At 40.2% G+C, this 16,310-nt stretch overlaps 1 protein-coding gene across 5 annotated transcripts in view; it reads right to left on the bottom strand.

The window, feature by feature from the left end:
- LOC110075428 (cadherin-6) overlaps positions 1-16,310 on the bottom strand; it is a 181,513-nt gene that overhangs the window by 25,466 nt on the left and 139,737 nt on the right. For all 5 annotated transcript variants that reach the window (XM_020786680.3, XM_078392722.1, XM_072998518.2 and 2 more), the window contains 3 exons: positions 7,996-8,290; positions 6,037-6,156; positions 3,461-3,628 (listed from right to left, as the gene is read on the bottom strand). In XM_020786680.3, the coding sequence (XP_020642339.3) occupies positions 3,461-3,628; positions 6,037-6,156; positions 7,996-8,290 (583 nt within the window). The remainder of the gene's footprint in view (positions 1-3,460; positions 3,629-6,036; positions 6,157-7,995; positions 8,291-16,310) is intronic.

Below are 16,310 nucleotides of genomic sequence, written 5' to 3'. Positions count from 1 at the left end.
ACCAGATATTCTTATGGACCTACTGTACCTCTTCCACAGATCTATCAATAAAGCTAGGTGTCTGCTTCTGGTTTACATGTACTGGTTCTCCTGTGCTTCAGAGAAGAGTTCTTTCCCTGCTTCAGACAAGAGTTCTTTCCCTCCTCCTACTTGAAAAAGTCAGAAAACAAATCTGGACTCTTCTGCATGCAAAGCATCTGCTCTTTTGCAAACTTGGTCCCTGAAAGTAATGCTCAAAATTATTAGACGCCACAGTGAGGCATGATTTTTTTGCCAAGCAAATGTAATGTGGCAGTTAAACTCTTCAATTAGGCCGGTGTAAGACACTCAAGTTGTTAAGCTGGAGTTTACTAGTAGACAGTGTTTCCACCCAAACATGCCTCACCCCTGGCTAAAGTATGATGCTACAGCAAACACAGCACCAGTCAGGTAATACAAGGAGCCAACTGTATCTTGTCTGACAACATAAAAGTGCTGACCCTGGCTTTGTGTCTCAGATGAAGGTATGTGGGCCTCACATGTAGATGGACACTCTGCCAAACCATTTGTTTGTCCTCAGGCCACTCACCCAGGGTAGGGAAAAAACTGTGGAACCAGGATGAGCAGCTGTTTTATGTATGCTGAGGCTTGTTGAAATAACACCATACTTCATTTCAACACGAATGCTGATGAGACATTTCTCTTTTCCCTCACTGCACAACTGATTATAATGTATTCTTTTTGGATGATATACAAATGGAAGAGAGCAAATTGGAAATTTCTATATTGTCAAAGAAAGTGGATAAAACATAAGAAATAGCCATTGTCCAATGTGACACAATGAGACAAAGCTGAACTCAACAAAAGCCCTTATTGCACTGGATTATCAGTGATCTGAAGATGTTGCTTTGGGGACCTTTGAGACATAGCACTTCTGTATCATTGTCTCAGATTACATGGGAAGCCTGTGGCTAAAGATGTGTGTTTTTCTTTAGGGCATTAGGACCTACACATATCAGCAGGGGTTTCCTGATGCCCGTGTCCATAGGCTGATGTTGCCCTATATTATGAGTTGTTTCTCAATCGGGAAGCAAACCCACCACATCTTAAATAAAACCTGACATAGGCTCATGCACAGCATTGTTTTCTCTAGGGGAGAAAAATACTTGGTTTTTACTTCTTGGGTCCCAGTATTTCAGAATGCATCAAGATCTCTATGTCTATGGAAACCTGGAAAAAGATTTCGAGAAATAGGGAGTTTCTGTGATATTGTAGTGGGCAATTTTTATGCTAATACAGTACAACAGAGATCTTCAAGCAAATGATTAGAAAAGCTGGCATACACTTGTTAGGTCAAAATTTCATAGGGGCTACTGAACTCTCAAACTCTAATCCCACATTCATAGTTAGCCATAAATTTCAGAAGGGACCCCTAGCCTCTCCCTCTATTTCTGACAGTTATCCTGACCTTTAGTTAAGATTCAAGTGAAAATCTGAAGCACAGCACAGCAGTGTATTGATGTTCCTCCCTCCAAAGCTTGGATGGTCTCAGAACGTGTTGATTGATATAATACAATCTTTGAACTGCAGAGCAGGAAGGCATCCTATGGATCATCAAGTCCAGTCCCTGTCTGGGAAGCACAGTGGGGAACTGAACTCCCAAACTTTGGCTCCAAAGCCAGAGAACCTAAACCAGTTGTTCTCAAATTTGGGTCCCCAGATGTTCTTGGACTGCAATTCCTAGAAGCCTTCACCACTCACTGTGCTGGCCAGTTGGGAGTTCCTGGGAGTCTAGGAATATCTGGGGACCCAAGTTTGAGAACCACTGACCTAAACCATGAAGCTATCCAGCAGTTCAACAACGGTTTTTCTAATCCCATCCTTAGTTCTGCCAACATGCTGTCCGTGTCCATCTTTGCAAAGGGTGGTAATGGATCAGCCAGTACTAATGTGTGGCTATATGAATTTCTCCACTCTTTTGCACTCATTATTTGTATAACACTTGATTTTCTATCTAGTGAGAGCTGAAACGTGAGAAAGTGAGTCAAAAAGTGTGTGTGCATAGGTGGATGAATTTCCCCTTCTGTTTTGTACCAATTAACTTAAAGGTCATGTGCCTCCATTTCTTCTTTTAGTAGTATAAATGATAGGGATTCAAAAGAGTGCTCTGCCTCTGATGAGCCTGCCCCTCTGCTCTGCTATCCCCACAAGGCATCACCTGCCATTAGAAAGGGAGCACATGGGAATAATTGTAATGAACACAGAATAACAGCATGGATTCATTTCCTCCCTATTGTAACTCTATTGATTTTGATATAATTTGTTTTTACCCTTTTAAATAGTACATTACAATATCAGAGCCACTAGATAAAGGTGAAGAGAAATCTACTTAGATGTAACTGCCCATTGTCAGCTGAAGAAAGCTTATGTTAACTAATCAGTATCTTTGGACACAACTTAACGACTAAACAACAACAAAAATCTTCAATTTAGAAGGAAAAGAGAAGGGTTAAAAAAAGAGCAAAGGAATAATCATATAAAGGTTGCCCTTTCCCACAAAATGAAGGTGAGGGAGGTTGGGAAAACAATAAACTATACATTAAGTATCCAGTTTTCGAAATAGAATGAACAGATTCCCCTGTCTGAATAAGTTGCAGAATTCATCATTTCTCTTAGGTACAATATTCTGTCAGAGTATTTGGATTGTGGAGAAGCTAAAACCTCAGCCTCTGATCTGATTATTGGCAATATTGGTCAGATTTCACCCAGCATTTCACTTTCAAGGACATGTTTGCAAATATAAAGGAAAGCATTGGATTTTGGCTAGTCCCCCCCCCCCTTTTAAATAGCGATTTCAAAGAAACTTCTAGTAAGCATTTGTCATCATTATTTGGGATGTTCTTTCTGTGGTTGTACATGTCTGTGCCCCAATAATCCAGGATCTGTAGGGCTGATGAGCTGGAATGTTTTGACTGGAAAGGAAAGCTGACATCATCTGCCATTCTCCTCAGGCTTCCCCTTCCCCTCTAACTACACTTACAGTCTTAATATAGCTGGTGAGATGGAATTTTCGGTTACAATATCTTGTATCAATATCAAGCTATCCCTGTTGCAACACAAAAAAATTCTGCAGTGGTTTCAATTCAATGTATAATTCAAGCTTCTTCTGGAGATGAGTACTGCTAAAACTGATTTGCTGATACGTATGAACACAGTTGCTTGTACAGTACTTTTGGATTCTCCTTGAGGGTACACAGACATGGCTATGGGTGCTATCATGATGAGCAGCTGCACTTCAAACTCTACCATTACATTTCTCCCTGCTAGAAAGTTTTAAAAGCACTCTTTCCCTTAAAATGATTTTTATTTTCTCCACTGCTTTTATGTATCATCATCAAGCTGTGATGCGTTCACATCATTCGATTGCAGAATTAATTCAAGGCATTACTAAAATAAGGCTGAATGATTAAATTGTCCATACTTTGAGGGAAACGAGGTGGATTGTCATTGACGTCGGTCAGTGTAATGTTCACTGTGGTGGTTCCTGATAATCCACCCATCTGTCCTCCCATGTCCTTTGCTTGGATGACCACTTGGTATTGCTCTCTGTTTTCTCGATCCATGTTTAGCAGAGCTGTTTTGATGATGCCTAGGGATGAGAAAATGAAAGATACTACTGAAGATAGTGTTGTTATTGGAAATACTTGAGTTCAGTGGTTGGAATGGTACCTGTCTGCCTCAGAATGAACTTCCTCACAAGACTGGCCCTGCTGTTAGGGAGAGCATAGCTGTGCCTTCAGGCAAGAGAATGAGAAGGTGCCATGAAAAAGTAGCATATCTTTTGTGCTCTCAAAGGCTTTCATGGCTGGGATCCGATGGTTCAGACAGGACCGCCTTACACAAGTGGAAGCCCTGTTGATGTGCAAAGGAATACTCCCTGATCTCTATGTGCACAATGGAGGTTGGGAGGAACTACTGCTGGCAGAGTGTTACACTCTGCTGACAGTCAATAGATTATTGGCCTTGTTATCTTATTTTTACTGCTGGAGATAGGAGTGGCATTTGCTCAGTGAGGTCCAAAACACATTTGCTTTAGGCAGCCTGCAATAGGGAGGGAAACATATTTTCCCTTTGCATTTAAGTGAGACTTTTTCAGCTTTTTAAAAAGATATATATATATTTGCTGTGACATATGCTTGACTTCCAAAGTATACTGTTGCTTGGGTATATTCTAATTTTTATGGCATGTCAGAGTATCTTTTATATGCACACTTTTTTTTTTACACACCATACAGAAAAACGTCCAAGGCATTTTACAGGATAAATTTAAATCTCTGCTTGACTATGGATCACTAAACGATAGCTGCACATACTCTAGTGTAAACTGTTGCCAAGTTGTCACACTAAATTATAGCAAACTGTCAAATTGGATCTGTTGCTGTCGCTTGCATGACTGGCACCTGTGACAGCTGCTATGATGTATGTGCGTGTGTATGTATATGTGTGTGTGGGTATTGGGGGAATATCCAAGCTATTCACATATCCTGTTGTTTCATACCATTCTTTCAGCAACCTATTGATCCCACTCTAAAATCGTTTATGAAATGAAAAGAAGTATAACTTTCCCTCACTGGTTACTTTCTGTGTGTTTGTTCTCCCACCCGTTTTTCCATTCACATTTTATCTTGACAGCCTGGCTAAAAGCAATGAAACTGGCTTCAGCAAGGTTTGATTAAAAAGCTCATAACATGAAATTGGAAGAAATTCACTAAGACGTAACAAGCATCTAAGCATTCTTTCTATATATTTAAAAAACAGAAACGAGTATGGCAGTGATTTTTTGAAAAGAAACGTTGGACAGCAAACAGAAATAGTACATTCTATTGGGCTCTCTGTCTGGTGTCTTTACAAGTTTGTTTACCCATCACTCCCTCTATTTCCCATGACCAGGCTGTGCATGTCATTGCTGATATAGCCAAAGTGGCACCACCAGTGTGTAAACCTGAGGGAATTCCATGTGCTTGCAGAACAGGAGGAGGGGAAAAACCCAACAAAGCAAAACCATGGAAATTTTTTTTTTGAATAATGATAATCCTTTAGTCTGGGTGGGAGGATACCCCCTAACAATTCAATAAAGACTTAGCATGTGTAGCACCCACAGAACACTGATTACAGGTGTGAATACACAGCAGGTAAAATGTGAATGGAATCTCTGGGAAGTCACACCTGGGAAGCTGGGTTTCTCCAGGTTAATTCAATTCAGCCATTCACACAGGAGTCAGCAGAGAAAGGAGAGGGATTCAGCTTGCTTTACACATTGTTAACTTTTCTATCCTCTCCTTTCCACAACTGGTGTTTCCCTCTTCCCTTCCGCTCCTTTTCTATTTCTTTCTTGCTTGCTTGCTGTCCTAGTGCTAGGACTTTTTTTTTTTACTTGCCACCTGACATGGGGGATATTTTTAACAGCTATATGGCAGGTGCATGCAATGAAAGCCATCAAAGTTAGGATAAGTGTAGTACTGAATCTGGCTGGGCAAATGGGGGGAGGAGGGGAGCTGTGTTGCAGCTTACTTTTGAAACAAAACCAACATTTGCAAACGTCTTCATATTTGGACAGAAAGAATTTGTGGTTTAAGAATTTCAAATGCAAGGCAAATGGAAATCAACATGTTTCCTAGCTCTGTTTTTAACGGGAGATGCTGGATTGTCTACATGCCTGGATGCGAATTATAGTAATCTCGTTTCCATCTCTCCTCTCTTCTTTTTATCCATCAGAGCCAAATGGCTGAACTAAGAGCTATTTTTAATGAACACATTCTAAATATACAGTCTCTGATTGTTCTAATAAGGCCTAATATTTCAGAAGTCCTGCTTATTAGCTCAAGATAGGAAGATTAAAACAATGTGTGATGATTGCTCCACTGGGCCTCTCAAAGTCTGCACTGAGAGTCAAATGGAATGTCTTTGATGAGTTTGCTTAATATGTCCTAGCTTTACTTAACCCATCGTTTTAAATTATAGAGGTTGTCAGAGAATGACAGATTAAGGTCCCCCAACCTGACTCAGATTCCACAGAAAAATACGGTTGCCCCTGGAGAATGCTGTAGACTACTCTTGCACTGTTCCCATAAGTAGGGTCATCGGCATCTGTTGCTGTGACTTGCACGACGAATGTACCTAAAATATAATAAAATATAGAAAAACAAGCTTTTAGCCAACGGACACCATATAAAACATTCACCCTTGCCTCTGGCCAGACACATGGGCCCAGGGAATGGAGTTTACACCAGAGATGCCATTGGAGGGGGGGGGCATGCTAGAAACCAATTTAATGGCTGAAAGTATTATTTTAAATAAGAACAATAACTGTTTTCAAATTATTTGGACTTTGCATATCTAGTGAGGAGGGTGTGAAAGTTCTCCTGAAACACAGGTTAAACAACGGTCTCATTTTCCCTCTCTTAAGTGCATCTGGAGGGCCAAAGTAAACACGCTGCTTCAGCACACTCTTTGCTCTTCCATTGTTAGATTTTATTTCAGAAAAACCTGCTACGGGGCTAAGGCACATGAGAGGGATTTTTGACTGCCATGTGTAGAGGGGCAATTAAGCCACAGTCTCTCAGTTGCAATTGCCTCCTGCAGTCCATTGGAAGTGTTAGTATGCAAACACTGCACAAACTTAGATCTTACGGTAGCATAAGGAAATATAGTATCTGTGTGTATGAGTAAGAATTTTCTTGCAACATGTGCATTAGTACTGTCTGAACCCATCTGTGAGCTGTCAGACAAGGCCATTTCTAGTTCACATATGCTGCTGCAAGGAGGATCTCCTTTATCCTTCCATCTATCTGAAATTTTCAGCTTTGCATTCCATTCAAGACAAAATATGCTCCTAAATATGTTTCCTGTTCTTTTGTGCTCTGTTAGAGGTCACTGAACTTTCATTTGTGAGTTTGGAAAGAAAGAAGGAAATAGTGGAATGGGTTTGGAAAAAATCTATCCAATGAGGGGGGAAATCATTTATAGATTGGAAAAGGGTATCTCTTAACTTTAACAGACCTTTTCCTGACAAATTGATATTTTCTTTAAATCACATGGCGTGAATCAGTCAACACAGAGAACTTTTTTTAATGTAAATATTCTCTTCCTTATCATTCTTTCCCATTGTGTTATGGCCTAAAGACAACTAACGCTCTTGATAGAGCATGATAGCCCTGTTCTGACAGTGTAAGATGTTATAACTGCTAACCTAGGAAGCTTTTGGAAAGCATTATGTGCTTTTACTGAGGATAACTCTATCTGTGGCTATTAGTTGTGCTAGCCAGCCTCCATATACAGCAGCAGTATCTCAGATCTGAATGCCAGATACTTTGGACTTAGAGCAGGGACAAGCTATCATGTTTGTGGTATTCCCTGAGAACTTCCAAAACCGTTAACTAATCACTGTTGGAAACAGGATGAATTAGTAGATTTGATTTTGTATGATCAAGCAAGGGAATTTGTATAGAACAATGGATGAATGCTTGTTTGACACCTATGCTGGCCTAGAGTGGTCAATATGACCAGATAGGCAGGGTATAAATGGAATAAATAAATAAATAAATAAATAAACTTGCCACGGTTTCCTTGCATGCAACTATGAAGGGAGCTGGTAAACTGTACCATAGTTTCTGTATCATGGTAGGGAGTTCTTTATTGATTGAGCGAAGATACAGTCTTTCTCCTGACCCAATAAATGGATGTTATGAATGACCAGCTTTCTACAGGGCTACATGTATGTTGTGATCATTACACTTGGTATGCCATTTGTCATCTGTGTTGACACACCATGTCTATATTGTCCTTTTCTCCCTAGGCTGTCAGTAATGGCTTAATTTGTATTACATGACAAAAATGTCATGCATAATATGGAAAAACTACTAATTGAACTGAGACAGGAGGACATAAGTCTAGAACTGTTCCTGGACCGGCTAGTGAAAAATCAATCTCTGCATTGTTAACTGATCTGACACCTACCTACATCAGACATTTCTGGGACGCTTGCATTGTAAACATCTTTTGTAAATAGTGGCTCATTGTCATTGATGTCATGGATCTTAATGATGAACTCTGACTCTGGCTCAACAGGTCTTCCAGTCCTTTTGTTGATAGCCTGAGCCCGAAGAATGTAAACAGGCTTCTCTTCTCTGTCTAGTCTCCTTGTGGCCTGTATATCTCCCGTGTTTTCATTGATAATGAAGAGGTCTCCTGCTCCATCTCCCGAAAGAATGTATTTAAGCGAACCATCTCCTTTATCCTGGTCAGAGTGAAGCTGTGAGAGAGTAAGAATTTTGAACAAAGGGGTCAATGACCAGGAAATAATTCCTGAGGCTAAATCTTTGTCAGCCATGATTTGTATTTAAGCAATATTCACTGTCTAAAACATCTTGAGTTTATTTATTGTAAAATGGAGATTGTTGTAAATAGAGAAGTTAGAGTGTTACGACAAATATGCACTTATTATCTATGATCACTAAAATTTGGTTAGTTTGTACTTATCTTGTATTCAGATCAATTTAAAAGCCATGTTAAATGCTGTTTTCAAAAGTGCAAATAACTTTATTAACTCATTTCTGTAAGTGCACATACGTGCTTAAGTGACAACCATTGGAATCATATGGTACTGAGCTAGACTACAATTGCACTGGGAAAAATGTGCAGTTTCCAGCTGGGGAGTTTCCTTCCAGTACCAGCTTCAGATATTCCTTAAGATGAAGGCAGAAAATATTACAGTGGTGCCTCGCTTAACAATTACCTTTACTTAGAATGTGCATCAGGTTACCTAGTTCTCTTCCTGCTTCTCTTCTGTCTCATTAATGGCTGCCTATTTACCTGGATTCCCAGTGTGGTGTAGTGGATAGAGTGATGGACTATGGAGAACAGGATTTGAGTTCCTACTAGGCCATGTTAACTCAGTGGGGGAATGGAACTGGAAAAACCACTCTGTAAATATCTCACTTACCTTGTAAGCCCTATTACAGCCATTATAAGATATCTTATGTCTATTTCTGAATTTCTGTTACGTCTTATGGTGTTATGACAGTTGTTTTATTTTTCTTTTGGGGGTGGTGGTGACAGGTAAACTGTCCAGAGTGACCTTTGGCCAAATGGGTAGTATTAAAAAAATCCCAATTAATCTCTTCCTAGTTTTGAAAGCTTTTCCAGTGAAAAAGGAGATGAGTGAAAATATTTGGGAATGTAATCTGCATGCAAAGGTCCTTCCACTGTTGTTCATGTCCTTTTTGTTCTCTGACCATATGTTCATCACTGGTTTAATAAACTACATGATCCAGTTTTGGAAAATGATTTTTTTAGCAACCAAACACCTAAAGTGTGTTGGTACCTTTCACCCTCATGCCTCTCCCCCACTTCAGCAAAGTGAAACTAAAAAGTTTAACTGACTGGAGGCTTTCCCTCCAGTCAATTAAATTTACCTTCACTTTTCTTTAATCTTTCCATCTTGGCAAGGCTTTTATATAATCGCTAAAATTTTGATGTTTAAATGCTTTTAAGATGTTGCTTGTTTATTTTTATGTATGTAAGTTGCCCCGAGTAGACCTTGTCTAGAGGGGCAGGGTATAAATCCAATTAAAGTAAAGTAAAGTGTACTTTGCGTTCAGTACATAAATGCAATAATTCAGCAAATATCAGAAGATCTCTTGACAGGATGTTAACAGAGAGACTTTGAAATAGACTAACCTAGTTTAAATAGTTTTAAAAATTTGAACAATCAAAATAAAACCCAGAAAAAGCTAATACAGTATTTTTAGCCAGATTTAGATTTGTAGTATGTTCTTTTCTTAGAATTTCAAGTTGACTTGATTTTCTACATAATTTTGACAGTTGTGCTGATCTTTCTTTTGAGTTTGAACCTTACATACCTATGTAGGCCAACTGCCTTGCCTTAAATGCAATTGAAAAAAATAGGTTTTTCATTTTCGATGTGAAAACTAAACAACCTCGTAAAAAGGACTGAAGCATTCCCAGGGGGAGAACACGAAACATACCATCACGTGCCTATTCTGCAGTGGTAATGAGAAAGCATTCTTGTTTTTTGTTACTATCATATTCTTTTAGGAAACCATTTGAGGGTACAAGATTAGAAGACTGGTCAAATTCCTAGCATGGGCCTAATTTCTCTGCCCATGACACTAAAAAACAGAACTTCCTAAAAAGAACAAAAATGCTATATTGAAGGAAATATTGTTTCTGTTAACCATTTTTGGTGGAAAATGCACAGTGCACAGCAGCCTTCTCTACCAGGTATTCTCCAGATGTGTCTGACTACAACTCCCATCATTCCCACCAGGACCAACCTTGCAGATATGCCACTGTCATACAGAATGAGTGTTTAAAATAAGGATGGTGCAAAACCTTTATCTTCACAGCCAGCTTAAAAATGCTGCTTCGCTTAGCTGAAAATAAATAATTAGACTGTCTTTGATCAAGAATCTATCAACTTTTAACTTTTGCATCACACTGTTAAGAATGTGGTAATTTCCAAAGAAATACTTTCGGGGGGGGGGGGAGAAGAGGTAGAAAGCTGATTTCCCAATTCTTTACCATTTAATCATATTCCTGCAAAGGATATATTGTAACAGGAAAATTAAACTGTAAATTCATTCCCAAAGGCATGCACGCTACATGTTGCTTGATTATCCCAACAGCCTTTGAGTATTTTTTGAGTTGGCAACAGATAATACAAACCTACTGGCCTGATTCAGAATTTACATTCCCAGACCTTGGATAAGCTTCATTTTTGGACTACAGAAAAGAAATTGCAGCATCTTCAGCCAGCACGTTCACTGTCACTGAAAAGTAATTTTTCCAGCCTCTTCAAATTTCCAGTCCAATAAGGAAAAAGAGAAGAGTGTTTTTCAATGGATAAGGAACAAGTGACAGATGGGGTTCTCCTTCCTTCCCTTGCACGGTGATTTCTCAATTTGTTAGACCACAGTTCTTTATAACCTCTGAGATGGAAAACTGATTACGTTTATAAATGAAATAATCCAGCAAGTATCAGAAGATCTCAAGACAGATCTTGGATTAAATGTACCTCAACATTGCTGGAAAAAAAATTCATACAACTATGTTCCCTAAAATGACAATGATTTTTTTCCCCTCATAGCTTTCAGGGCACTGCTTGGAAACCAAACAATCCACAACTGAATAAACAGTGCAAAAGACATACAGAATCTCTATCAATTTCAGACCAAAAGTGATCAAATGTTTGGCTGAGTTAACCTCCCTGAGACATCAAGAGATGCAGCTTCAAAACATGGAAGAAAAGGGGAAGGTATCATCCCTGTGACCAATGCAATGACGGATAAATGAAGCACCGATGTGCTTCGTATAACTTTTCTTTCCTAATTTTTTTCCAGTCTAACTCACAGATGTGAACTGTGACAACTGTTCATCAGATGGTTGTTGTGGGTTTTTTGGGCTCTTTGGCCGTGTTCTGTTCTTCCTAACGTTTCGCCAGTCTCTGTGACCGGCATCTTCAGAGGATAGCACTCTTCTGTTCATCAGATGCTTGACCAGAGACTATCAGTGTGTCCCAGTGTGTCTCAATATCTGTAAAATTTTGTCACTGTTTACGTAATTTACAATTCATTGTTACTGTGCTTTTTGTATTTTGCACTTGATGCTATTATGTTACAGATATGTTAGAATCAGACAATGCATTATCTGATGTTTTAAAAACTTAATAGTCAATTAAGCCCCACAAACCTTTACTATTGGTTGAGGACCTGTAGCTAGATATTATCAGTCTTAAATGTACATCATCCCTAATTATTGGTCATGCTTCTTGGAGCTGAAGGGAGTTAAGAGTTCAAAATCTGTTAAAGGGCACAACCCCATTACAAGTATTACATGCATTGCACTGGCCCACCTCTTCTTGCTTATTAATACTTGCATAGCACAAATCCTGTATGCAAATATGAACATGACCCAATTCCTTCACCCAGAACTGCCCAGGCTACTCACCAGGTTCCGTGTGGTGCTGAGGTTCTTCAGTGGCAGTGGCACATCCATCCATCCAGGAGCCCGGTAGCCCTTCCCCACTTCCCCGCACAGCCGACCCCTTTGGTGTGGAGCTCAGCCAATAAGTGGTCAGCTGCGTGGGGTGTCAGGGAAAGGCCAGCTGGGCTCATGCCAAGATAGGAGCACCACCACTGACAAAGGTCACCAGTGCTGCATGGAGCCCAGGGAGAGGTCAACAGGTGCCATGGGTCATATTTATATCTCCGAGAATACAAAATACTCATCTCTAGTAATGACACATGAGGATGTCGGCCATTGCCTAGTATTATTGACCCTGAACTTTTTGCAATGATATGGTTTCAATGAAAAACAAAATTTACAATTAACGTGTATTTTTTAAAATTGCAAATGATATCTAGTTGAATACAAAAGCCTGCCCAGTTTTTCACTTGACTATCCTTAGAATTTACTTTCACTATTTTAGTGGTTTAACTAATCATTTAAAAATCTCTGAAGCCAGAAATATAATTGGAAAAATGAAAGGGAGAGGGTGCACTTACAGTATGTTTGTTTTTCATTCCCAATCCAACAATTTAACAAACTCATCAATATCCTTCAATCTCGAGAGACTATGGTATTGTGCTCTGCATGGAGGACTTGGAACAGCGTCTAGTGTGGCTGAGAAGGCCAATTCAAGAGTGACAATCCCTTCCACACTGAGGACAAATACAACTTGTATCCCGTCTAGCTCCCTGATTTTGCTGCTTTTGTGACTGCCTCTTTGCCTCAGCCTGCTGGGCAAGGGTCTCTTCAAACTGGGAGAGGCCATGATGCACCGCATGCCTCCAGGCTGAGCGCTCAGATGTCAGGGTTTCCCATCTGTTGAGATCCATTTCCAAGGCCTTCAGATCCTGCTTGCAGATATCCTTGTATCGCAGCTGTGGTCTCCCTCTGGGGCGATTTCCCTGCACTAATTCACCATACAGGAGATCCTTTGGAATCCGACCATCAGCCATTCTTGCAACATGCCCGAGCCAACGTAGACGTTGCTGTTTCAGTAATGTATACATGCTAAAAATTCTAGCTCGATCTAGGACTACTCCATTTGGAACTTTGTCCTGCCAGGTGATACCAAAAATGCGTCAGAGGCAACTCATATGGAACGTGTTCAGCTTTCTCTCCTGCCATGCATGAAGGGTCCAGGACTCACTGCAGTACAGGAGTGTGCTCAGGACACAGGCTCTATAGACCTGGATCTTGGCGTATGCTGTCAGCTTCTTATTGAGCCAAAATCTTTTTGTGAGTCTTGAGAACATGTTAGCTGCTTGGCCAATGCATTTATCCAGCTCGACATCTAGGGAAAGAGTGTCAGAGATGGTTGAGCCAAGGTACACAAATTCATGGACAACCTCCAATTCTTGCATGGAAATGGTAATAGAGGGAGGTGAGTCCACGCTGTGGCCCATGACTTGTGTTTTCTTCAGGCTGATAGTTAGTCCAAAATCTTGGCAAGCCTTGCTAAAATGATTCATGAGTTGTTGGAGGTCTTCGGCAGAGTGGGCAACAATGGCGAAGAGGAAGTCTCGCATGCATTTCATCTGAACTTTGGTCTTTGCTCTCAATCTAGAGAGATTAAAGAGTTTTCCATCTGATCTAGGAGATAGACACCTTCAGTTGCAGTTCCAAAGGCATGCTTCAGCATGACAGCAAAAAAGAACCCAAACAGGGTCAGCGCGAGGACACAGCCCTGTTTCACTCCGCTTCGGATGTCAAAGGAATCTGATGTTGAGCCATCAAAAACTACAGTGCCCTTCATTCCCTCATGAAAGGACCTGATGATGCTAAGGAGTCGAAGAGGACATCCAATCTTAGGAAGTATTTTAAAAAGGCCATCCCTGCTAACCAAGTCAAATGCTTTTGTAAGGTATATGAAGGCCACTAAGAGTGGCTGTTGTTGTTCCCTGCATTTCTCCTGCAACTACCATGGCAGTTGTGGACTTATTTGATCGGAAACGGCACTGTGATTCTGGATAGACTCTGTCTGCAAGCACCTGGAGCCTCTTCAGCACGGCACGGGCAAGCTTAACAAACTATTGTTCAGTTAAACAAACCATTATTTGTTGCACAGAGAATATGACATCTCATGGCAGCCTGAGCCCTGGTTGGAGGCATTCAGTTCATTTACAGCTGCAGATTACTACCAGATGCTGTGGGGAACCAAAGTATGTATTGTAAATCAGCACTCGGGCCTTTACATAGCCTTTTCTTCTCCACAATGACTGCTTTTTTAATGGAATTCAATACTCCATAAAAGAAGGGGCTTTTCAAAAGTACTTTTGAATGAGCTTTTCATGAATGGGCTTTTCAAAAGGTACTTCTACCTTCTGCTGAAACTGCCCATCTTAGTACCCATGTCTGTGTAAAGCATTTCCTGTTTTCACTACAGAGTTCACATTTGGACACTGGCATTACAGGACTGAGCAGTACAGTTGTGCCCCACTTAACGATTACCCCGTATAATGACGAATCCATTTCATGATGATGTTTTTGTGATCGCAATTGCGATCGCAAAATGATGTTTTAATGGGGTTTTTTCACTTTGCGACGATCAGTTCCCTGCTTCGGGAACTGATTCTTCACATTACGATGATCAAAATAGCTGATCGTTGGGTTTTCAAAATGGTTGCCGGCTGCTCAAAATGGCTCCCCGCTGTTTTTAGGAGGTATTTTTCGCTTAACAGGCACCCGAAAATGGCCACCGTATGGAGGATCTTCACTGGACTAGCAGGTATTCAGCCGAATGGAACGCATTGAATGGTTTTCAATGCATTTCAATGGGCTTTTTTATTTCACTTGACGACGTTTTCGCGCTACAGCGATTTTGCTGGAATGAATTAACGTCGTCAAGGGAGTCACCACTGTACAAGCATAGTTCCAGGTGACCTTTAACAAAATGTAACAAAAACTAATGAAAAGGAAGATGAAGAACGAAGGGCCCAATGCATGTTGCTCAAATGCTTGTACTTCCATATCAAGGTAAAGCCTTGATACAATGAAGGGAGATCACAGTAACTAAAAAGAGATGACTATTCTTACAACAGGTGGTGCGGTTGTCAGTACTGCCTAAAATGTCTCATCATGCAGCAGAGATATAAACGTAGGCAGCTCAAGAACTGAGCAAGCAGGTACAGTATCTCCCTCAACATTTAGCAGTGTCCTCCATGAGTCACTTCACAAGCCACTGGGGCCATAAAAATTATGTTCTGACATAATGTGGCTTCAGGCAAATTCTCCAAAATAACCTATATAAATCTAGAGCATAGAAAGCTTGATTTACTCAGTTTTGAGTAGGAATACTGCAGATCAGAGTCCAGCCAGGTCCAAAGCCACCTCACAAACTCTACAAGTTTATAAAGATAAAATGAGATAAACCAAATGTACTAGAGAAGTGAGATGTAAGTAGGACAACCATACGTATGTTGTAAATGTGTTAATAATATGCTGGAGTATATGCTGGCCAGTTCCTTCTCACACAGTCTTTAAATAAAGACCTTAATACAAATCTCTTTTGCTGATTTCCATCTCCGAAGCCTAAAGCTATCACACAGTTCATGATTCCTTCCAGCAAACACAACACATTCAGGATGTATCTAGTATCTCCTCTTAGCATGCCATCGGGGTGATGTAAGACACTGTCCCATTGCCTGTGCTTAGCCACTAATCCAGTGATTTTCTGCACATGGAACAGGAGGAGGCACCATCCTGAGATTCTTAAACTTAACATATTTAAATTGCAACTTGATTTTTAAAAAATTAAGAAGAGAGAACATAATTGCATATTGTATAATAGTCTTTACAGTGAATTAATTTGCTTCACTCCCTAGGTTTAATGGAGGCTCCTCTGAGAAATAATTCACTCAACAGGGTTGGTAGAAGATGAACCACGAATAATGGGTTTTATGTGGCACTACGCACTGTTTTACTAATTTCACTTATGCACAATTGTTAAATTTAATTATCTGACTCAATTTTAATGATTCTTTACCAAATAAAAATTATATAGTCATTTCCTCACTCCCCCTGTCCCCAATATCTCAGGCAAATGTTTTCAATTACAAGCACCTAATGATGAATTCCTGAATAATAACATTAGAGGAACTATGCTGGGTCCTACCAATGGCCTAACCGGCCTAGCATTTTGTTCCCACAGCTGCCAACCAAATGCCCATAAGACGGGATAAAACAAGATAACATCTTCCTGGTTGTGTCACTTAACAGCTGATATATTCCAAAGTAAACTAAAGGTG

The sequence above is a fragment of the Pogona vitticeps genome, chromosome 4 (assembly GCF_051106095.1).
Source record: "Pogona vitticeps strain Pit_001003342236 chromosome 4, PviZW2.1, whole genome shotgun sequence".
NCBI classification, from domain to species: domain Eukaryota; kingdom Metazoa; phylum Chordata; class Lepidosauria; order Squamata; family Agamidae; genus Pogona; species Pogona vitticeps.
Note: the sequence above shows the minus strand (reverse complement) of the source record. Positions and strands in the feature narration are given on the sequence as shown.